At 45.7% G+C, this 25,768-nt stretch overlaps 1 protein-coding gene across 8 annotated transcripts in view; it reads left to right on the plus strand.

Moving 5' to 3' along the window:
• The window catches only part of UTRN (utrophin), a 678,467-nt gene that overhangs the window by 107,108 nt on the left and 545,591 nt on the right, over positions 1-25,768 (plus strand). For all 8 annotated transcript variants that reach the window (XM_075596593.1, XM_075596597.1, XM_075596594.1 and 5 more), the window contains 2 exons: positions 4,915-4,976; positions 23,443-23,535. In XM_075596593.1, the coding sequence (XP_075452708.1) occupies positions 4,915-4,976; positions 23,443-23,535 (155 nt within the window). The remainder of the gene's footprint in view (positions 1-4,914; positions 4,977-23,442; positions 23,536-25,768) is intronic.

A 25,768-nucleotide genomic window follows, 5' to 3' on the forward strand; every position in this document is an offset into this window, starting at 1 on the left:
CAGCGGAGGTCAAGTGCATTTGGAGTTTGTAGCAGAGGCCTAAAATGTTTAATGAGCTATTTCTTTTAAGAGGTGACTTTTCTGCTGGGCTTTGAATGTGGAAAGTGAAGATGCTTGATGAAATATTGAGTGGAAGAGCGTTCCACAGGTGGGGAGAGACTAGTGAAAAAGGTTTTACATGGGAGAAGGCTGTAGAGGTAAAAGGTAAGAAGATAAGACAGCCTTGGGTAGAGTGTAAGAGACGAGTAGGTGTGTAATGAGAAATCAGAGTTGAGATATATGGAGGTGCAGAGGAGTGTAGTACAGCCTAAAAGTAAGGAGGGGAATGTTGTAGTTTATATGGAAATTAATAGGAAGCCAGTAGAGCGTTCAGGAGATCGGAAACAGATATACGCCTAGAAGAGCAGACAAGTTGGGCTGCAGCATTTTGAATGGATTGTAACGTAAAGATATGTGAGGCAGGGAGGCCAGATAAAAGAATGTTACAGTAAGCAATATGGGAGGGCATGCATTAGCGGTAGTGGAACATAGGAAGGGTGTATCTTTGCAATGTTGCGAAGGAAAAAGCAGCAAGAATTAGTAACAGCCTGTATATGTGGTTAGAAGGAAAGGGAGGAGGCTAATGTCACCCCAGACAGCGTGCTTGCAAAACTGGATGGATAGTCGTGTTCTTGACTATAATGGAGAAGGGAACCATGGAATCTGGTTAGGGAGGAAATACAAGACGTTCTGTTTTAGCCATGTTAAGCTTGAGGCAACGAAGGGCAATCCAGATGATATGCACTCTGTCATTTTTTGAAGTGAAACTTCCTTAGTGGCACCTCATTCGTGATGGGGCAAAAATGGATTGTGGAGACAGAAATGAAACGGATGTGACGTCAGTGCTGGCAGTTGAGGCCGGGCTGTGTTCTGGCTCAGCCCGACCCCAACACTGACATCACACCCGCTCCACAAATCAGATGCGGCGGCGGCGGCGATAGCCGCCGGCGCCGCTCCTAACGGCTGCTGCTCCCCCCACATGGCTGATCACATATGCGGCGGCGGCGGCGATAGCCGCCGGCGCCGCTCCTAACGGCCGCCATTCCCCCCGCACATCCGCTGCCAAGCCGCGCATGCTCAGTAATCATGGGGACTGGGGGAAAGCCACGCATGCGCAGAAGCGGTTGGCAGCGGCGCTGTTCCCCGCCCGCTGCCACGGCTGTTGACATGTGTTGCCGTTCCCCGTCTGCTGCCCGGGACAGCAGAGACCGCCCGACCGGGACAGCCCCCCCCCACCCTTTCCTAACCTGAATGGGATCTCCCTCCCAGCCCACACATGGGCCCGCCTAACTTCCACTACCGCTGCCATGCCGCGCATGCGCAGAAGCGGCTGGCAGCGGCGCCATTCAGCCCTCCAGTGACGTGGGCGTTTGCGGGCCCCCCAGGAAGCGGTGGTACAAAAACCGGGCGCAACCCGCGCGGACCCCCCCCCGGACCCCCCACACACTGACGGACCCCCCCGGACCCCCCACACACTGACGGACCCCCCCACACACTGACTGACCCCCCCAGACCCCCACACACACTGACTGACCCCCCCAGACCCCCACACACACTGACTGTCCCCCCCAGACCCCCACACATACTGACTGACCCCCCCCAGACCCCCACACACACTGACTGACCCCCCAGAGACCCACACACACTGACTGACCCCCCCAGACACACTGACTGACCCCCCCAGACCCCCACACACACTGACTGACCCCCCCAGACCCCCAAACACACTGACTGACCACCCCAGACCCCCACACACACTGACTGACCCCCCAGAGACCCACACACACTGACTGAACCCCCCAGACCCCCACACACACTGACTGACCCCCCCAGACCCCCGCACACACTGACTGACCCCCCCAGACCCCCACACACACTGACTGACCACCCCAGACCCCCACACACACTGACTGACCACCCCAGACCCCCACACACACTGACTGAACCCCCCAGACCCCCACACACACTGACTGAACCCCCCAGACCCCCACACACACTGACAGACCCCCACACACACTGCCTGACCCCCCCAGACCCCCACACACACACTGCCTGACCCCCCCCAGACCCCCACACACACTGCCTGACCCCCCCAGACCCCCACACACACACTGCCTGACCCCCCCCAGACCCCCACACACACTGACTGACCCCCCCAGACCCCCGCACACACTGACTGACCCCCCCAGACCCCCACACACACTGACTGACCACCCCAGACCCCCACACACACTGACTGACCACCCCAGACCCCCACACACACTGACTGAACCCCCCAGACCCCCACACACACTGACTGAACCCCCCAGACCCCCACACACACTGACTGAACCCCCCAGACCCCCACACACACTGACAGACCCCCACACACACTGCCTGACCCCCCCAGACCCCCACACACACACTGCCTGACCCCCCCCAGACCCCCACACACACTGCCTGACCCCCCCAGACCCCCACACACACTGACCCCCCCAGAGCCCCACACACACTGACTGACCCCCCCAGACCCCCACACACTGACCCCCCCAGACCCCCACACACACTCACAGTCACACGCACACTCAGTCACACACACTCAGTCACACTCACACGCACACTCAGTCACACGTACACTCAGTCACACTCACAGTCACACGCACACTCAGTCACACTCAGTCACACGCACACTCAGTCACACTCACAGTCAGACGCACACTCAGTCACACTCACAGTCAGACGCACACGCACAGTCAAACGCACACGCTCAGTCACACGCACACTCTCAGTCAAATGCACACGCTCAGTCACACGCACACTCTCAGTCACACGCACACTCAGTAACACGCACACTCTCAGTCACACGCATACTCTCAGTCACACGCACACTCTCAGTCACACGCACACTCTCAGTCACACGCACACTCTCAGTCACACGCACACTCTCAGTCACACGCACACTGTCACACGCGGAATTCACACTTAGTGCAAATAGCTAATACAGGGGATGTGTGCCGAGCACGCGCATTCTAAGTCAAATTTATTTGCGTTTTGTCATTGAGATTGTATTTTGATTTTTAATTAAAACATCACCAACACCAACACAAATACAATTTCTGTGACAAAAGTCAAAGAAGTTTCACTTACTATGCGCGTGCACAGCACACACAGCTTTTTTTACTTGACTGCATATCTAAGGTCAGGTGGTGATTAAATATAGTTGTATCATCAGCATAGAGATGATGGGTGAATCCAAAGTAATTAATGAGGTCACCCAGAGAGAGGTTATATAGAAAGAGACGTAATGGGCCTAAAACTGAGCCTTGAGCTACACCTACAGAGAGTTCCGAAGTGGTTGAGGAGTTGGCATAAGAGACTCTGAAGGAACGGTGAGAGGTAGACAGAAAACCAGGAGAGGGCAGTGCCACGGATACCAACAGAGTGAAGAATGGGAGAAGAGAGTGGTCAACAGTCGAAAGCTGAGAGGTCAAAATGGATAGGAATTGAGTGGTTCTTTCAGATTTGGCAATGTGGCATTAGCTTCTTTGTATGATTTCTGATCTTTGGGATCTCTTAGAACAGGCAGAATAACGTTTTTAGATCTTACCACACTCTGTTTCGATAATTACACTGGGTGTAGTTTCTCTTTGTAAGGTGCAGGCAGTTGAAGAGTGGCCGGGATCCCACTTCTGCCACGTAGTTTAAACTTGGAGCTGGATATCTTCAGTTGCCGCACTATTGTAATAAAGTCTTAGACTAGACATTATACCATAATAAACTGTTTTATTTGCAGGTTGAAATTGCAAAATAAACAGTTTATTATGCTAAAATTGTCTAATGTACGACTTTATTACAATAGTGCGGCAACCGAAGATATCCAGCTCCTAATCTCTTAAAACAGGGGTCACCAACTCCAGTCCACAAGGGCCACCCACAGGTCAAGATTTAAGGATATCCCTGCTTCAGCACAGGTGGGTCAGTCAATGACAGCCACTGATTGAGCCACCTGTGTTGATGCAGGGATATCCTTATACCCAGACCTGTGGGTGTCCCTTGTGGACTGGAGCTGGTCACCCCTGACCTACAATAAGTGAGGGGTCAAAGCAGCAGTCGTTATTGTTTGCATTTTATTTTTTAAAGTTATTTTAAGAGATCTCATCAGGCACCTTTTTGAATTTTTGTTTTAAATCTAATCCTCCGTGCACAAATCAAGTATCCAGGAAATTAAAATGAAGCTCCCCCCAACGCCCAGTGCAGTCTAAAGGTCACATTGATAACCTAAGATGCTAGAGATTAGGAAAATCATGATAAAATACAGCAAGACTTGGTCAGGGGGCAGCAGGATAGTAGCCAAGTTAAACTCTTATAGGAATCTGGCCGGGATTGCCGCTTTAAAGTATTCACTATTCATGTACGAACAAAAAACACTGTAAACCAGCAAACTAGGTATGTAAAAGATGATCCGTGAATTTGATGTCATGAGGTTGTCTTTTTGTAATGCTCAGTGTACATCAAAGATTCATCTGAAGTTGCTAGCTAAAGTGGTGCTGCTGCTGAATTGGAGTTGCTGAGTAGATAATACAACTTCAAACCATTCTGTACCACGTACATGGTAAAACATGTATTTTAATGTCATTTATTTTTCCAATTTGCCTTTATTTTGCTTTTACTTTCCATTGCACATTGCAGAAATGTGGTACCAAACTGCGTAACCACATTATATGTGCTTGTATGACATAGGAGCCATAGAAGATGAAAGCAAAAGTCTCATCTTCAAAGGAGTGACTTAATATCAGGGGCCCTATTTAGACTGGTAAATCCACACAGGCAGCGAAGTAAATCTTCCATTAAGTGTTGTATGTTGAAGTAATTTTTCCCCCTCTCTTCATTTTTCAGATGAACATAATGATGTACAAAAGAAAACCTTTACCAAATGGATAAATGCTCGATTCTCAAAGGTAAGAGCCAAGACAAAGGTAATAAAGAGTTTATCAATGTTTGCTGCTGGGTAATATAAAAGTGTGAAGAACTCTGACTAACCAACTGCGATAAAGAGTTTGCATATAAGGTTTGAAATATCTATTGATATTTCACATCCAAGCCAGAATATTTACTACCTTAGCAAAATAATTAGTCCCAACCCACATAAAAAGTAGTTGCAACGGAAAAAAAACCACACTGGCTCATATATCCCCATTGTCTTTTATTTTGTTGGTTTCTCACACTGGTCAGGTTGACCACTAATGTTGACGTCCAATAGAAAGCTGTGGTGTCATCAGGAGATGATGTTGCAGCATTCTATTGGGTGACCCCATGCACCATTTTGGAGTTTTTTTTTTTTTATAAACGATCATTTAAAAAAACAAAAAGTTTTTGGTAGGAATTGCTTCTTTGTGAACACTTGCTTCAAATACCTGGTGATCATTTAGTATAGGTGTTTGAATGTAGCAAAACTGTAACAGATTGGTATGTTAACTTTTGGACAGCTTTGTTTACCTTTCTCTCCCATGAACCTTTTAATTGTGCATCTGTTATCTCAGGTTAAAGCAGCAGTCTCATCCATTTTCCAAGTAAGCTGTTTTTACAGAACCCAATTTGTGGGTCCCCTCTGAGACTTGTGAAACTTACTGTTTAATTTACCTCCATGATGGTGCGGTCATCAAATTGGGGGGGAGGGGGCGAAAAATCCATGTGGGAAAACGAGTAGGTGAGATTGCTGCTTTAAAATGATAGAACCGAATGCAACTGTTACTATAGATGCATTTAGAGAAGGACAAGCAGAAAGGATGCCTGCAAAATCATTGTGCAGCTTTAGCAACTTTCTGAGAAAAATACCATAGTTACAAGGTTTACTAGCCCTTATAGTGTAACACAGGGTCTCAAACTTTAATAATAATGACTTTATTTCATATAGCGCTTTTCTCCCAATGGGACACAAAGCGCTTCACAATGACAGTATAGTGCGCGGTACGCAGCACATAGGATTGTTACACACGCAGTCCCTGCCCCGTGGAGCTTACAATCTATGTTTTTGGTGCCTGAGGCACAGGGAGATAAAGTGACTTGCCCAAGGTCACAAGGAGCTGACACCAGGAATTTAACCAGACTCCCCTGATTCAAACGCTGTGTCATTGTTTACAGCTTCAGTGTCTTTACTCACTGAGCCGCTCCTTTCTACCATATTGTGGTCAGTCTCAGATTTTTTTTATCTTTTGGACGACCACCGGACGGACGTAGGCTTGTAATATAGTGCGCTCTGGCGCGTGTGCGGACGCGCTCGTGGCGTTGCACGTGGCGCGGGCGTTTCGTCTGTAGAGGGTAAGTGGTGATGCGCGCGGCTAGGGGGCGTGGTTATTACGTCACAGCGCTAGGCCGCGCTGTGATTGGTTCATAGCGTCACGTGGTGCGGCAACAGCGCGGAAATACAATTCTCTTGTACTTTCTCTGGTCTGCCGCCCCACTGCTCACGACCGTGCGCGCGCGCGCATCTCGACTGTATCAACGTCAGCCTCTGTCAATTGTAATTGATGCACGGTAGCGCAACAGCGCGCTCTATATTACAGGCCTTACACGGACATACTTTTGCTGTACGTACAGCATATATTTAAAGAATAGTATAACTGTCTAAAAAATGATTTAGCATTGATAGAAAATGCTCATGCTGCAGGGCAGCGCTGTCTGACGTGTATTTTTAAATGCTTGGAGGACCACGGATGGTCCAGTAACTACAATTTCAGAACCACGGGCGTAGCCAAGGGCTTCAGGATTGGTATAAAATATCTTTTTCTTCATTCGTTAAAAAAAAAAAAAAAATGGCTCCACTAATACACTGAAGTTTTTGTTGAAGAGCCAGAGCCAAATATATGTTACAAAACATCCTGTATTTACTCGACTGCAAGAGCCAGCTGGACGAGGTACAACCCTTAAGTGGTTCTGTCTGTGCTGGCTGATTCCTCTTGTGACTTTTCAGCATGCTTTTTGCCATTGCTGTGAATTAGCTGCTTTCAGCATGGTTACATTAGTTTCATTGAAGCCAAGTAGCTTGTTGCATTATTTACAGTAGTGCACGCCACCGCGCGTGCAGCACGAACAAATTCATTAAGTGGAGCAGTCCGGCCATACTGCAAGCGATGCGCGAAGCAGGATTTGAAGGAGACAAACCCATTTGATTTTTCATGCGACAGCCGCGTCGCGTGACACGTGTGAACCAATGGGGGCGAACCTCAATTGTTCAGCCTGATGACATCACGGCCACGCCTCTCCATCAGGTGCGTCAGCTGCGCACATCTATTGCCAGCGCGCGTTATGGCCGCAGCCTTAGTCAGTTGAGAGCAGACATGTACCAGCGAAAAGTGAATGGCACTTATTTTTCCTTCCCTGCTTCCTTAGGCTAAGCTATAGTGCAGGCGACACACCGCTGCGGGAAAACAAATGAATTGTCGCCGTCGCGTGCGCTTACAACTGATATTTGATTTTTTTCAGCGACGGTCTCCCCTTGCGGCCGATCGGGAGTTTCTCAGTGCCTCTGCCCTCACCATTTATGACGTCAACCAGCGACATCGCCTAAACTTCCAAATACAACTCATCGCAATAGCGACGGGTGACGTCATTGGTCGCTGTCGCCAGCTGTATAAGCGCAGCCTAGAAGAATAATTTTCCCTGCCCTATACCCGTTGTGCTAAAAGGAGGGGGCAGGAAGATCTATGGTCCAGGGAGCATCATCAAGAAAGACATCCTGTGTCTTATTACCTGTCTCTCCTCTGTCCTACATGTCCCCCTTCTTAACCTGACACTCCAATACGCAAATGAGGGTGAAGCTTACTTTTGCAATATTGCATGGGAGCCTCCCAAGGGCGGACATCTCATGGTTAAATTTTGGTTTGTGCGGCCAATTCACCCAGAACTTTAAATTCCAATACTTGATTACCCAATTCATTAAATATGCAAGTCCAACTAGTTCCACCAGGAAAAAGGGCTTTGAGAAAAATACAGGAAATCCTATTTCCCAGACAATATGCAACACACTCTTTTTTTCTTAATTGCGCCTGGAACGGTCTATTCCAGTGTTTCCCAACTCCAGTCCTCCGGGAACCCCAACAGGTCAGGTCTTAAGGATATCCCTGCTCTAGCACAGGTGGGTCAATCAGCGACTCAGTCATTTTGACTGGAGCAGGGATATCTTGAAGCTCTGACCTGTTGGGGTTCCCTGAGGACTGGAGTTGGGAAACACTGGTCTATTCAATCATTAGACAGAAAAGTGAAGTCAAAATGATGTGGACAAAATGTCAGACTTTTTTTTTTCTACATGGAAAAATATTTTGTACATTGTCAATAGCCTAACAGGCATACTCCTAACACCCACCCCCTATTGGAACCAGTTGTGTGGCTGGACCAAACTCTATGCTATCTAACACCCCCTACCAGCCACACCCCAAACCTTGAGATCCAGCGGTGTGGCTCGAACATACTTCAACCTGATGTATACTGCATCCTGTCGTATACTCCATCCTACAATGAGCAGTCACCTTACCTTTTGTTTCAACATTGCCCCTTATTCCCTCTAGAGGATGAGCTTGTGACGAGCAGGGCCCCCATTACTAAATAAGGACAAACAAGTGGTAATGATATACAAAGAGGTATGTCATTCTGTTTATGTAATATACATCTCTCTGTAACGCCGTTGTACTGCGCTGTGGAATATGTTGGCGCTTTCCAAATAAACGATAATAATAATAATAATGGCCTGCAATGCATTTTATGAAGAGATCACATAGGTGTTTTAACAATCCCCCAAAACGTGAAACTTAAAGGGGCAATACCTCCTCGGACCAAAGTGAACTAATTCCACTTACCTGTTTAATGGGGTCTCACCTGGGTTATTGATGCCTATTTTACCCAAATCTTACACCCATACGTTTCCATTAAAGTTAGATTTGGGAGGGGGTTGATTTCCCCTGGCTGCTCCCTTGTGTGTGATGTCACTGTGGGATCAGCAACACTTTTGCAGCCAGAATCCCCTCTCCCCACCTCCCCTTATCTTTATTTGAATATACAAAACACTCAATTGACAAGCACTTTCCTATTCCAAGACTATCTGGGATTGCCCCTTTAAAAGCTTCTATCTTTTAAATTAGTAGGAACCCCCCGCCCCTCAGTTAAACACTCCGAGTACCCCAGAACGTGGCTACTACATAATGGGGCCTGACAAACCAAGGGCCCCATGTTTTTTGTAGGGAAGAGGAACGAAGGAGGACTTGTCCTCCTCTTCAATTCCATAATTTGTGACGGAGCGGTCACATGATAGCCGAAGGGGTTGTTGCATTCTGGTGCCGTGGCCCCTCCGGCACTCAAAGGGTTAGTAGTACATCCGCTAAAGCTAATAAAAAAGTTCAATGGGACACTACTGAAAAAGGAAAAGTCTGTCAGAAGGACAAGAATTTAGTCAAGAGTGCGGTTTGCTTATTTGTTTTAATAATGTATACCCCTCCACCCCCCACACACACAAGTCTCAACTTCTCAATCTTAATATAGAAGCACTTAATGTAGCAATTGGAAATAAGAAGGGGAAATATTATGTTCTACTTTGATGCCATGTATTATTAATTGCAAGTAAATGCCTCTATATATAAATCATTGCTGTATATAGCAGCTCCAGGCAAGAGTATGGTGAAAATTCTTTGCAATTTATACGTACTGTATTGTAGTCCCATTCCAGTAGAACAGAACTGAGATTAAGGATATTGCTCTACTTTCTCCAACGACCACACTTTATATTGTTGCATACTTGGCATTTTATTTGGAAAAAGTAGGGAATAAGCATTTATTTAGCTGTTTCCATGACACGGATTAAAGCAGCAATTGCCCTGGCATTCTGCGCTGCTTAATATTTTTTTGGGTACTCTTAACTTCTTTTTTAACTTCCCTGAACCAAGGGGTCTTCTGACCTCCGGTAACCCCCCACCTTCAACATAGTTTTGTGCTGGTGCTTGAACAAAAAACAACAAATATGACCACCGGGTTATGAATAGAAAGTTGAAACGTAATTTCCAAATGAAGTTGGTACAATCTATAGGCTGCCAGAGCTACAATCATTTATGTCAGATGGGCAAATATATTTGTGCCTGTCCTGTTTGAACCAGGGTGCCCAGAGAGTAAGCGCAGGTAAGCCTAAAATAAAGTTGGCAAAAAAATATTGCGCAGCTTTTAAAGGAACAATCTATGCAATATCCTACATGTTTGTGTTTTTTTTAAATCAGTTCTGTAGTATTAGATAATACTACTTTTATTAAGAAATATATATATTTGATTCGTAATGCAATTTTGAATGAGTTTTAATATACTGAGCATCCTTTGATTTCTGTAGCAGGTTTTAGCCACCTCCCCAGCAGTGCAAGATATTTGTAACATTTTCCTGTTTGTGATAATTTGTTGTCAATATTCCCAGCAGATTGAGCTGAAAACTGTAACAATAGATAATGTTACCTTAGTACAGTGGTTTCCAACCTTGTTTTGAAGTGAAACTTCTTTGCTGACACCTACAAAGTTTTGATGGGAAAAATCTATTGGCTTGTAATGAAAAAGCGTGATGGAAGTGACATCACGCTAGAGGTTGGCACAGCCGCGCATGCACATACCTGAACGTTCCAGGCCGCACGGAGGCTGAAGGCAGCGCATGCGCAGGAGAGGAGGCAGAAGCCGACGCCGGCTTGGCGCGCATGGGCAGCAGCCACCCTGCCACACTTGGGAGACGGAGACACACACACACACACACACACACACACACACACACACACACACACACACACACACACACACACACACACACTGAGAGACACAAACACAGACACACTGTGTGTGTGTGTGTGTGTCTCTGAGACACACAGACACACAGACATTGAGACACTAAGGCTGAGTCCATGGTAACTGAAGCCGTGCGGAAGCGCGCTGAGGGAAAGTGGGTGCTTTCCCTGGCCTTAGTTCATGCGCCGTCCAGGGGCATGTCAGGGGCGGGCCAGTGACGTCACGGAGCTGGTTCGCCTTCTTTGGGCGAACCGCTCACGTGACCGGCCCTGCACTCCCGTAAGCGCCGAAACTAAAATAAAATTAAGACCTACGCCTCCGCACGCCTGCGGACGCGTGCGCGAGCCTCTGCTAAAGCCGCTCTCATTGTGGCTGCAGGGGCTCACTGACAAGCGTCAGCGCGCCTCAGCACGTGTCAGCACCTAAGCGCCAAACACACACACTTATACACACACACACACTGAGACAGACACACACACTAAATTAGACACACACACGAGGAATTCACAGTTGGTATAAATATAGTAGTGTAAATGGCTAAAACAGGGGTTGTGTGCGCGTTCTAAGTCAAACTTCTTTGCGTTTTCTCACTGAAATTGTGTTTTGATTTGTAATTAAAAACATCACCATCACACATACAATTTCTGTGACAAAACAGTGACAAAAGACAGAAGTTTCACTTAACACGCGCGTGCTCGGCACACACAACTTTTTTTTGATTAAGGAACTCTAAGGGCCTTATGCCGTAAGCCCCGATAAGGCTTTTTCGGCATTTTATAGTAATTTTTTTCCTTCCTGATTCAGTAAGTGCCGATAAGTGGGAATTATCGGCAACTTTTCCTCCCGATAAGAACTTATCGGGAGACGGCTGCCGATAAGCCACTTATCGGCACTTTTTAAACCCGGCTGAATTCAGGAAGCCCCGATCAGCTTTTCGCTGCTGATCGGCACCCCAGATTGGAGATTTTATGGCCAATCCAGCCCGTCAACTAAAGTTGGCAACTTGCTGGAGGAGAAGCATCGGCCGGGGCGACACTTAGAAAAAATCAGCCCTTTTTCCTGCCTGTGATTGATGCCGGGGGTCTCCGGAGCTGATACCCGCACCGGAGACCCCGGCATGCATCCGAGGCAGGAAAAAGGCATTTAAAAGCCACTTCATTACCTTAGCGGCTAACCGCTAAGGCAATGAAGGGGTTAACCCACCGTGCCATCTTTATTGTGGGTAGCGGGGGTGGGTGAAGGGGGTATTTGGCCCTGGGTGTGAGTTTAGGACTTGCGGAGGGGTTGCGGGGGCACTTAACCCCTTCACGACCGTAGCGGTTAATACCGCTACAGTCATGAAGGGGTTAAGGCCTCCCGCTACCCACCCGCAAGCCCTAAACAACCACCGTTGGGGTTAATACCCCCTTCACCCACCCCCACTACCCACAATAATAAAAAATACACACACCAGCCCCACACTAACTAACTAAATAAATAAATAAATATATATATATATATATATATATATATATATATATATATATATAACCCCAACAACACCTATACCCCGCTAACATACAGTATAGTAATGGGCACAATGACTATTATCCACAAATGGATAATAGTGCAGTTGTCCATTTAAAATACATACACAACAATAAATACATTAAATACATATAGTACTCACCACCCATGTCCGGTTGCCACGATGAAGGCCATCCTCATCTTCATCCTGCCCATGCCCCATCCGCTTCTGCAAAACAGACACAATAATTAAAGTATCCAATGTAATGTCCCCTAACCCCTTAATCACCATAGCGGTTATTAACCGCTACAGTCATTAAGGGGTTAACCCACCATCACCCACATACCCTTCCCCACTAACCCCCCCAACCACCCTCACCCACTACCCACAGGGGAGTCCTACCCAATACCCTTGGGGCCAATACCCCCTCCCCCAGCACATACAGTACAATAATGTGCCAAATAACTATTATCCACATAGGGATAATACATTATTTGGCAATTATTAAACACATTAAATACCTTAATAAAATAAAGAAAATTCTACTAACCTCATCAATAAGAAGGCTCCGTCACCAGCATCATCCTTGGGGTCCGTTGCCAAAATAATAAATAGGCAATACATCTCAATTACATTAACATACCAATGAACCCCTTAATTACCTTTGAGGTTAGTACCCGATAAGGTGATTAAGGGGTGAAGCCATCCTGCAATGGCAACACCACTTATGCATAACATCCTCAATGAATTAAAAAGCAATTTCCTAACCAAATCTCATTTAATTATTCAATCTGAAGGCTCAAATGCCACTTAAAACATTGCATTTACAGTGTATACATGTAGCATAACATGTAAACTGCATGTACACGCTGCAAATCAATGTTAACAATACAGTAATCCAACTCAAATAGCCTGACATCACAAGAACTATATTATGTAAGCAAATAAAGTCAACATCAATGAATAAACACACATGAATTACATCCCTAAACAATTAAAATACCATCCATACCAATTACACAATTAACTATAGCTATCGTAACAGAGAACAACTTGAAAACATACAAAAAAGGACACCAACAATTACAATATACTATAGCAAGCCTCTCCATAACCTACAGTACAGCATACAGGCCAAAACTTACATCTCTCTAATAATAAAATACATTTAACACACATCTATGCATAGCAGCATAGCCACAATCATTTACAATACAGAAAATCAAGCTTTAAAAACACTATCATTTCTTACCCTGTATGTATTGTGACAGAAACCAGGGGATGGTAATAAATTCCGTATATAGGGCTCCCAGGATACTAGACAGTTTCTATCCTGTTTGGCCTGGGAGTGCAGCCTTATAATACATACACTCCATCCCACAGTTTGGCAAGCGCTGGAACTGAGGGATGAGAGATCCAGACCAGAGTTTGTCTGCTGCCTGATTTCTGTCACCTGTCATGCTAATTAGGAATCAGGTATGAAAGACTGATTTCCTGTTTGCTCTGGTCTCTCCACAAGAGCCAGGAGGCTGGAAGGCTGCTGAACTACAGAGGGGAGAAGCCTCTTCCCCAAACAGGTTCAATCTTTCTGTTCATTTGTGTAAGACTGCAAAAGTACCTTGTTTTGTTGTTGGGAGTGGAAAAGCCACTTCCAACCCTGAGTCAGGGATATCTAAGTTAAGTTATCGCTCAGGTGAGCAGCTTTTGTTTTGATCTGTTTTCTGTTGTATGCACTGTGGCAGTCTCAGTGCCCGGGACTGAATAAACCAGGCATAGCCTGTTTAAAGGAACAGTACGTGACGCCTCATCATTTAACCTACCCTAAAAGACCGTGTTCTAAACAGTCCCGGACAAACGACGGAGCCCGGAGTAAGCCGTTTGTCACATATGGTGGAGAATGCGGGCAGAGCACTAGGGGGTCTGCGGGTTGAAGAACTTTGAAAGAAAAAAAAAAAAAAAAAGTTTTTTTCATCCTCTGCAAACAAGATGGAAGACGTGGTGGCTGCGCTGGTACGCAATGTCGCTGCCCAGAAATACGCGAATGAAACCCAGCAACAGCTGTTAATAGCCCAGCAAGAAACTAATGCAAACCAGCAGCAGACGAATGCAGCCCAGCAACAGCTGCTAATAGCCCAGCAAGAGATTAATGCCAACCAGCAACAGGCGAATGCCAACCAGCAACAGGCGAATGCAAACCAGCAACAGACGAATGAAGCCCTGCAAAACGCGAATGCAAACCAGCAAGAGACAAACCGCTTGCTGAGAGAGGAGCAACAGCGGTTCGCTCAGGGCTTACAGCAGGAACTCGAGATCCTGAGGGGGACTATCAGTAACCTTCCACTGGCAGCGGCAGCCCCAGTTCCGATAATGACCAGGGCAAGCCACTACCTTCAGAAGATGGGACCCTCGGATGATGTGGAAGCCTATCTTCTCACGTTTGAACGCACGGCACAGAGAGAGGGATGGCCAGAAGCTGAGTGGGCTGGTCTAATCGCACCCTTCCTAAGCGGCGAACCCCAGAAGGCTTACTTTGATCTAGAGCCAGCCGAAGCAAACGTCTATGCAAAATTGAAGTTCGAGATCCTCGCCCGCCTCGGCGTAACCACGGCTGTTCGCGCCCAAAGGTTTCACGCATGGTCCTTCACGATGGATAAAGCCACCCAAAGCCAGATGTATGACCTCATCCACCTCGCCCGGAAGTGGCTACAACCCGAGATCAACTCAGCCAGCCACATCGTGGAACGGTTGGTCATGGACCAGTTCTTGAGGAAACTTCCCTCTGCCATACGCCGTTGGGTCAGTCGGAGTGACCCCCACAATGCGGATGAGCTTGTGGCCCTCGTAGAAAGGTACAATGCAGCAGAAGAGCACCCGCAACCCACAGTCGTGGAGCAACCCCACTACCCGAGGTTCCAGGACTCTTCCAGAGACGGTAAAAGGGTACCGGGGTTAAGGGGCGCTGAAGAGCGGCGACCCCCTTCACGCAGCACAAGCAACAGTGGTTCGCACACTAAGGGCAATAGCCAACATGGGGAGCCGGGAAAAGGCTCTAAGTGGGACACAGACTATGTACCTAAATGTGTAAATTGTCATGAGAGGGGCCACACAGCAAAAATCTGCCCACTAAATGATGAGGCCATGCAATGCAACAGCGTGGAACCTTATTCGCTGTTGTCCCAATGTATGGGCCCTAGCCCAGAGGACCCCTTGAATAACCATCTGTGGGCATTTGTAAAGGTTAATGGTAAGAGGGTTCGGGCACTTCTTGACTCTGGGAGCATGGTCACACTAGTGTCCGAATACCTCTTGCCCATTAAGAAGAAACAGAGAAACAGTTCACAAAGAGTGGCAATTTGTTGTATACATGGGGATAATCATGAATATTCCACTGTTGATGTTTTTTTGAAACAGAGTTTGGTTCTTTAGATTTCAAGGTGGGTATTGTACCCAAACTGGCACATGATGTGTTAATAGGGACCGACTTTCCCCATTTTCTAAAAATGTGGTCCCCCGCTCAGAATAGCGCCCAGAGTTCAATAGCGGACCATAACGAAGTATTAGAAGAAACAAATCCTTTCCCTTTTTCAGAAATGGAGGTTGACGAGGGCCCAAATAAGAAGGGGGAAAAGGAGGAGTGCTGTAAAATTCCCTTCCCCATCACTACTTTGGTAGGGAATACCCCAAATCAAGATGTTGAGCAGACACTTACCACCCCAGAACCGGATAAGACCCTCGCTGACCTAGAGGTCAGTCCTGGGAGTTTTAAGAAGGCCCAGTGGGAGGACCCCACATTAGCGGTAGCAAGGGGAAATATACGGGACCAGAATAGTACTCCTGGCCAACCAGATAGGTCACTTGCTTACCCCTACTTCGAGGTAGAGAACGACCTAGTATATCGGGTTGATAAAAGGAAATCAGTTACAACTAAACAATTGTTGGTACCACAGACATTCCGTAACGTAGTATTACACCTCGCACATAGTCATCCATTGGGGGGACACCTAGGGGTGGAAAAGACAAAAGAAAAGGTTCTCCGAAGCTTCTATTGGCCTGGGGTTCTGGCAGAAATTACGAATTATTGTTCCTCATGCCCAGAATGTCAGATCACCGCCCCGTTCAAGGCGTACCGCAGCCCATTGGTACCCCTTCCCATAATAGAGGTACCATTTGACCGGATTGCTATGGATCTAGTAGGACCCCTAATAAAGTCTGCTAGGGGACATCAGCATATATTGGTAATATTAGATTATGCCACCCGATATCCGGAGGCAGTTCCCCTACGTAGCACCTCAGCTAAAAACATAGCAAAAGAGTTAGTAGTTCTGTTTTCCCGGGTCGGGATTCCTAAAGAGATTCTATCTGACCAGGGAACACCATTTATGTCCCAAGTAACGAAAGAGCTATGTAAACTCCTAAAAATCAAGCATCTCAGAACCTCAGTCTATCATCCACAAACAGATGGTTTAGTGGAAAGGTTCAATAAAACCTTAAAGAGCATGTTACGGCGGGCGGTTGATAAAGATGGGAAAAACTGGGATTGTTTGTTACCGTACCTGTTATTTGCCATTAGGGAAGTTCCCCAATCATCCACAGGCTTCTCCCCGTTTGAACTATTGTATGGCCGACACCCAAGGGGCTTACTGGATATAGCCAAAGAGACTTGGGAACACGAGGTTACCCCTTACAGAAGTGTAATAGAGCATGTTGCCCAGATGCAGGACCGCATTGCTGCAGTCCTACCCATAGTGAGGGAACACATGGAGAAAGCTCAAGAAGCACAGAGGAATACATATAATAAGGGTGCTAGGGTCAGAATTTTTTCTCCAGGTGATAGGGTACTAGTTCTGGTTCCCACCGTGGAGAGTAAATTCCTTGCTAAATGGCATGGGCCATATGAGGTCTTGGAAAGAGTGGGAGAAGTAAATTATAAGGTAAGACAGCCAGGTAGGAGGAAACCTGAGCAAATATACCATATAAACCTACTCAAGCCCTGGAAAGATAGAGAAGTCTTGTTAACCCTAGTACCCCCAGGTCCGTCAGAGAATCAAGAAACTGACCCAGAGGTTAGCATAGCTGAAACCCTGTCTGTTCATCAGAAACGAGAGGTTCAGAATTTAGTGAAAAGAAACAAAGAAATCTTCTCTATACGGCCAGGTAGAACTAGCGTAATTGAACATGACCTAGTCTCTGAACCGGGGGTCCGAGTTAACCTTAAACCGTACCGAATCCCAGAGGCCAAAAGAAAGGCTATAAGTTTAGAGGTTAAAAAAATGCTAAAACTAGGTGTAATTGAGGAATCCCAAAGTGGGTGGAACAGCCCTATAGTCTTAGTCCCAAAGCCAGATGGTACAACAAGGTTTTGTAATGACTACCGGAAACTAAACGCGGTGTCAAAATTTGATACTTATCCTATGCCCAGGGTAGATGAACTTGTAGAGAGACTGGGCAAAGCCCGATATCTCACAACCCTAGACCTAACAAAAGGGTACTGGCAGGTTCCCCTCACAGAAAGGGCAAAAGAAAAGACAGCCTTCTCAACCCCAGACGGCCTCTTTCAGTATAAGGTGTTGCCTTTTGGCTTACATGGAGCTCCCGCCACATTCCAAAGAATGATGGATAAAATTTTAAAACCACATGCTCGGTATGCTGCCGCCTACCTGGATGATGTGGTAATCCATAGTGAAGATTGGCAATCCCACCTTCCAAAGGTCCAAGCTGTGCTTGACGCAGTCCGGTCTGCTGGACTAACTGCTAACCCCGCTAAATGCACTATTGGTCTGGAGGAGGCCAAGTATCTGGGATATTCTATTGGCAGAGGTTTACTCAAACCCCAAACACTCAAAGTGGAGGCGATACAAAATTGGCCAAGGCCAGTTACAAAAAAACAAGTAAGGACCTTTTTGGGGTTAATTGGGTACTATAGAAGGTTTATTCCCAATTTTGCAACTAAGGCAACCCCACTAACTGACCTCACAAAAGCAAGAGGACCGCTAATGGTAAAGTGGTCCCCCGAAACCGAACAGGCCTTTAGAAGCCTGAAAGAAGCTCTCTGTGCCCAACCAGTGTTGGTCACACCTGACTTCTCCAAAGAGTTCGTAGTCCAAACCGACGCATCTGAGGTAGGGCTGGGGGCGGTACTCTCCCAGGAGTCTCAAGGTGAGGAGCACCCCATTCTTTATTTAAGTAGGAAACTAAATCCCCAGGAGAAAAATTACTCCATAGTAGAGAAAGAGTGTCTCGCAATAAAGTGGGCTGTAGAGACGCTCAAATACTATCTGTTGGGGAGAAAATTCCGGTTGGTCACAGATCATGCACCCCTTACCTGGATGTGTCAAAACAGGGAAAAGAATGCTAGAGTGACCAGGTGTTCCTAAGCCTACAACCCTTTAAATTTTCTGTGGAACACAGGTCAGGGCACAAACATGGCAATGCTGACGGGTTGTCAAGGATGCACTCCCTAATATCCATGGTCGCTCATCCCTCGAGGTCTGAGCTGGGGGGGAGGATATGTGACAGAAACCAGGGGATGGTAATAAATTCCGTATATAGGGCTCCCAGGATACTGAACAGTTTCTATCCTGTTTGGCCTGGGAGTGCAGCCTTATAATACATACACTCCATCCCACAGTTTGGCAAGCGCTGGAACTGAGGGATGAGAGATCCAGACCAGAGTTTGTCTGCTGCCTGATTTCTGTCACCTGTCATGCTAATTAGGAATCAGGTATGAAAGACTGATTTCCTGTTTGCTCTGGTCTCTCCACAAGAGCCAGGAGGCTGGAAGGCTGCTGAACTACAGAGGGGAGAAGCCTCTTCCCCAAACAGGTTCAATCTTTCTGTTCATTTGTGTAAGACTGCAAAAGTACCTTGTTTTGTTGTTGGGAGTGGAAAAGCCACTTCCAACCCTGAGTCAGGGATATCTAAGTTAAGTTATCGCTCAGGTGAGCAGCTTTTGTTTTGATCTGTTTTCTGTTGTATGCACTGTGGCAGTCTCAGTGCCCGGGACTGAATAAACCAGGCATAGCCTGTTTAAAGGAACAGTACGTGACGCCTCATCATTTAACCTACCCTAAAAGACCGTGTTCTAAACAGTCCCGGACAAACGACGGAGCCCGGAGTAAGCCGTTTGTCACAGTATATATCTCTCTAGACATACATACATACATACATACAGTGGCAAGAAATGATATGCATAAAAAAAAATCAAGACATGAAAAAGCAAAAAAAAACACAGTTACATTAAATACATTTCTTTATTTAACTTACCATTACTTGCCCCCACCGACTCCCGTTGATCAGCTTACTCACGAACCAATCCACGAACAGGAACCCAAAAAATAAAAAACCATAAAATAATAAACATGAAAATAATAAAACACGACAATCCAGGGGTCTTCTAGTTGTAATCCATCTTCATCTGTATTCTTCTACCTTCTTCCGGGGTCTTCTTGCCGTCCGGTGCCACGCCCTGGTCTTCTTTCTTCAGAGGAGGTCCTTCCTCCTCGGCGTCTGGCTTCAAAATGAGACGACATAGGCTTTTAAAGGCCTATGACGTCACATTTTCGTCATATGGTTTCCACGGCCCTGAATGGGCCGTGAAAACCATGTGTTTTGGCCGATGTAAAAAAAAATGATGACGTCACTTAAAGGCAATGACAGCACAGCCAATCAGAATGGCTTTGCTGCAATTGCCTTTAAGATGACGTCATGAAAAGACACATGGCCGGACTCACATGGTACGGCAGCCAATCAGAGCGTGGGAAGTCTATCCCTACTCTGATTGGTTCAAGTAACATGTGACAGAGGCTTTCAATGACGTCACATCCTTTCTCCCCCAAGCCTCTGTCACATGGTCACATGCAGCTTGTCTCTCTCTGCTGCAAACATCTATCGGCAGACAAGGCCTATCGGAAGGCTTATCGGGAGCCAGCCTGTATCGGCACAGGCTCATCGGCAGCTTTGCTTTCGCAGTGCTTCGGCAGGGATCGAAAGGATTCGGCCCTTACTGAATACTGCGAGGGCAAATCGCCAAAAAAAGGCCCCCACCTATCTGCCACACTTGGTGAAAAGATTTTATCGGGCCTTACTGCATGAGGCCCTAAGTGGAATTCTGAGGAACCTCCAACCCTCTCATAGCAACTCTGTGATCTGATGCATTGTAAATTCTTCTATATTTGATGCAATTTTCAAATGACCAGAACATTTCAGGGTACCCTGGTTGAAAATCACTGCCTTAGTAATATAAGAATACATTGCAGCTGCTGAGTTACACTGACTGAAGGATTGATTGAAACTGAAAGGCGGCCATTTAGTGAACTGGGAAGCAGGATTTTGCTGATCAATCACGGGAGAACCTATCGATCGGCAGCTTATGCAATTAATTTTCCATAAAGGTAATCAAGGGCTGGATATATTAAAACAACAATAGAGATATTTTTTAAAGCGGCTTGAATTGCCTCTTTAATGCTACAGTATTAATGTAGCCAGACTTACCTTCCCAGAAGCCATGGCAAAATAAGCAAAGGTAAAAACGATGGGCGTTCTCTATCACAGGGGTGCGAAACTGGGGGCGCAAGATTTATTATAATACATTCCTAGAAGAGTACTCTACTGTGATACAACATAGATTGAGAAATAGGCACGTTCAAAGTTATTTATTTTCGTTTAGCGGGCACGTCCATAGTATCGTAAATTTACTTGGCATGTGATCGGCCTTCGTTTTCGCACTCGCTACAAGTGGTGGGGATGACTTTCATAGTCATCGCTTGAATACAGCCTTGTTCCCATAAGTTCAGTATTTCTGAACAGTTTGTTTAACGGTTATTTGAAAATTGTATTTCCCCCTGAAAATGGATAAGTGGCTTTTTAAGATTTATATAAATGCTACAACTGTTACATTATGTAAGGAACCCCAACCCTCTCTAATAGCGTGTCTGAGATCAGATGCATTGTAAGGAACCCCAACCCTCTCTAATAGTGTGTCTGAGATCCAGGGGCGTAGCTATAGCCCGGGGGGCCCCCCACTCTTCCCCCCTGTCGGCAGCCCATGGCGGCGGGCCCCCGGCGTCAAACAGAAGCTTGCAGAGGAATCAGCAGCTGTTACAGAGATGGAAGTAAGAAAGACTTCGGGTTCAGACCACTAGAGCACACTCCTCCCCTGCTTTCCTGCTCTGCTGGTGTAACAGCTGCTGATTCCTCTGCGGCTTATACTCTGTTTAAGGCCGGATCACCCACAAGTAGGCATGGGGGAGAAGGTGGGAGCATGGCATGGGGGTGAGGTGATGATGATGGTAGGGGAGATGGGTGCTGATGATGGTGGGAGCCGTGGGGAGATGAGGTGATGATGATGGTGGGGGAGATATGATGATGATGGTTGGGGTTATGATGATGATCGTGGGGAGATGGAGATTATGATGATGGTGACGGGGGAGAGATGATTAGGAGTGGGAGCGATGATGAGGGATGAGGAGGGACGATGAGAGAGAGAGGATGGGGGAGGGAGAAAAAGATTGCAGTCAGTATTAATATTAATATAAATGGGCCCTGAAAATTTTTCACGCCACTGCTGAGATCAGGTGCATTGTAGGAAACCCCAACCCTCTCTAATAGCGCGTCTGAGATCAGATGCATTGTAAGGAGCCCAACCCTCTCTAATAGCGAGTCTGAGGTCTGATGCATTGTAAGGAACCCCAACCCTCTCTAATAGCGTGTCTGAGATCAGATGCATTGTAAATTTTCTGTATTTGGAAGAGTTTTCATAGGACCTGAAAATTGCAGGTAACCCTTTAGGGATGCCCGGGAAACATAAGTGTTCATAGGAACCCTGGTTTTAAAACACTGATCCACATACACAGCTTTTTCCATAAATATTTCTACGAAATACCCGACCAGAGGAAGGTTTCGTAATAAAATGTCATTGTTTTTATTGATACTGATCGCAATTACTTAAAAGTAACAAATCCCAAATCCCAATAAATGGGTCAAAAATAAAAATCTTTTCACATAACTCACCGTGAAAGTGTTTTTCAGTTTCAGACATTTATTGAACATAAAATTGAAAGTTTGTCATTCTGAAAACAGTGCTACGTACACTGCCTGAGCTATATGGAGGAAACGTTTTTATAAGTGGTACAAGGGCTTTAAATAGAATTGTCTGAGCATGGAAACGCAGTAGATTGTTTTGATGCACTGTGCATGGGAAACACAAGCACAGTTTTCCATGTAATCTCTGGAAGGAATGTATAATAACGCTGGCGATCCTTTCTTTTACTTAATGTTGCTTTCACATTGGGCCTTGCAGTCTTTGACAAATCACAGCTGTTTGGTGCACACACTGCAAAGTACAAATCTGTCTTTCCATCAGCCATGGACCTGAGCAGCTCATCATGTTTCTGTTTTTGACGCATGGATTCATTGTTATCTTTTGCATTGATCTTCTATAAAGCAGCACTCCATGCTCTTCCTTTTATATATATATATATATATATATATATATATATATCTATATATCTATATAGATATATAGATATATATTTGTACGTGTTCTAAGCCAGGGGTGCGCAAAGTGAGGGGCGCAAGATTATTCTAGGGGGTGCAGACTTCTCCTTCCTTATCTTCGGCAACGCGGCGTCAAATGACACTACAGGGTCACGTGACGTCACATGACCCCATGCTTCATTTGACGCTGGATATTAGGTAAGGGGGGGGGGGCACGGGCTGGCAGGCAGGGGGGACGCAGCACAAAAAGTTTGCGCATACCTGTTCTCAGCTATTGGTCCCCTAAGCACCATGGAAACCCTGGTTCCCGTGAAAAATTGGAGGGGTTGCAACTTGATCACTTCCAGTAGCAACATGTGTTTAAAGGTGCAATAGAAGGCAAGTCCCTAGCTAGGAATATTCTTCCAATCAGACTGGTTTATTATGTGGACAGTGCCTCTAGTTAACAGTTTCAGGACAGGCAATGTGCTGCAGATATTGGAAATGTAATGAGCCTATACTCTGTTCACTCAAACTTTAATTTCTAGACCATGTCTATGCCATAAATGAGAAACAAAATTATAATGCCAAAAAATACATGTTCCTGCCTTCATTATTCCTTCTCTTGCTTTTATGTTCTGTAGGGTGGCAAAGCATCAGTGAAAGACTTGTTTATAGACCTGAAAGATGGAAGAAAACTTCTGGATCTCCTTGAAGGGCTCACTGGAACCTCTTTGGTAAGTAGAAGCGGAGGTACTTCTATGCTAAAGTGGACAACTTCGGTCTGGGTGCAGACCATGAGTGCTCTTTGTCTGGACCCAAACTTTCTCCTCTTCCTCTTTCTGCTTGACAGCTTTGAACTGGGCAGACCCCTATATATTCCATTAAACTTTCTGCTGCTAAAGATGGGGCCCACAATGCATCGTCAGTCAAGAGATTAATATGTAATTGGTTCTTAACCGAAGAACAGTGGTGGTTCCAGTTATTATATATTAATATGGATTTGCATTATATAATATTATATTCTATTGCGTGTTGGCATACTGACCAATTCTCTCCATTTATGAGGGAGACTTTAGTTAAAATATCTCCCTACATTTAACTTTCACATTTTGGCCTGTACACTGTCTAAATGACCACGTCCAAAATGTGGACGTGGCCATTTTGCCACTCCCCTCACCGCAGGGACATCTCTCTGATGGCCGCATCGCCACAAGGTAAGCCCCTAGCCTTACCCCTTACTTTAAAACTCCCTAATCTTAATCCCTAATACTAACGCTACTCTTACCCTAAAACCCTTACCCTAAAACTCCTCACCCTATACGCCGTGTCCTTAAACCCTATCTCATCTGCTAAAACCCCTTACCCTTAAACCCCTTATCCTAAACGCCTTGTCCTTAAAACCCCCTACCTTAACTGCTAAAACCCCTTCAAGTAACTTACCTTATTGGGGACACGGCCAGGGGCTGAGTGTCCAGTGGCAGAGCAGCAGCGGCGAAGGGTCCCTCGGTGGCCAAACGGTCACTTGGTCGCTGCGAGACGGCTGTGACCAAATGTCCAATTTCAGCCTGTACATGTTACATTTTAGTTTGAGGTTCGCGTTCTGGAAATGGTTAAGTTTGTCCAGCAGATTTGAATAAATAATGATTAAAAATATACTTCACCATTCTGTAAGTTCATACAGCTTCTACTGACCTGGCATTTTGCTTAGAATGTTTTGTTCTATTGCTGTGATATTTACTTTGGAAAGACGCAGGAGAAACTTTATACAGAGACGGCAGAATACAATGTAAGATGGAGAATAACTTTGCTGCCCTACCTCTTCCCATGTGAGAACAGAGAATGTATAACATCTGTAGGAAAACCTTATGACCCCATCAAGAACCAAGGCTTCATACATTTGAGATGAGACAAATTGCACTATGAATTGCAAAGGTTTAACCCATTAAAACACTGACTAGTTTATTTCTCATCATTTCATTGGTGAAATATTAGTATGCATTTCTTTGGCTGTTTGACTAATGAAAGTATTATAATTGCTACGCCAGGATTGTGGTATAATTAAATCCCAAGAAGGGAAAAATAACGCTCAGCAAATAGTATTGTCATGAAAGAGTTGGATCAAGGTTCTAAAAAATTCTTCCAAGCTTCATGTTACCAGGTAAATATTAAAAGCTGTTATCATTATTTAAAAAAAAAAATCTATACTTGTTAAGGAATGTGCCACTTGTGTTTGGTCACTTGGATCCTCTATGGAATTTCCCCTTTAATTTTGTTTCTGGTGTTATTCAGAATTTTCTTTGAGAAAGACCTTTCTCTAAATCAGTGTTTCTAAAACCCTCTCCTTGGGGACCACCAGCCACGCCAGGTTTTACAAATAACCAATGCATTTGCACAAATGCTTTGTGTATACACAAGTACTTAAAAACATGTTTCCTGCCGCTCCTCCCAGTGTGCTACTTTGTTTTGCCTTTGTTTTAAAGGTTTGGGCAGAATGATCAGGGGTTTGGCTTGCAACACACAAAATCTTTGGCTCAACCTGTTCCATTGTGTTCTGCCCGAGCACTCATAAGTGTTGATCAAACCTTATCCCTAAAGGGACTTACTAAATATGACCAAGTGGAAAGGTTGTGGCTTGTATGGGAATGTATATGGCGGATAGACATTAAGAGCGTGCTTAACTCCCTGAGAATATGAACTAAAGAATACAACCCACGACATAGCCAGTATGTCACTGGGCCCTTGGAGAGCCAGACTCTATGAAGGGACGGCTATATCATGGAACACTCAAAGGGTTAATAGACCTTTACCAGTGTCTAGGATTCGACTGCCACCCACAGCTGGGTTATTTTTGTATTTTCATGTGGTTATTATGGAAAAAAAATAGCTCTGGCCTGTGTTGAGCGGAAAAGTACACATTTGCATTCCAGCTAATAATTAAAACATACAAAATTTCAAATGGTTTACCAG

This window comes from Ascaphus truei, chromosome 4 (assembly GCF_040206685.1).
Source record: "Ascaphus truei isolate aAscTru1 chromosome 4, aAscTru1.hap1, whole genome shotgun sequence".
Classification (NCBI taxonomy): Eukaryota; Metazoa; Chordata; class Amphibia; order Anura; family Ascaphidae; genus Ascaphus; species Ascaphus truei.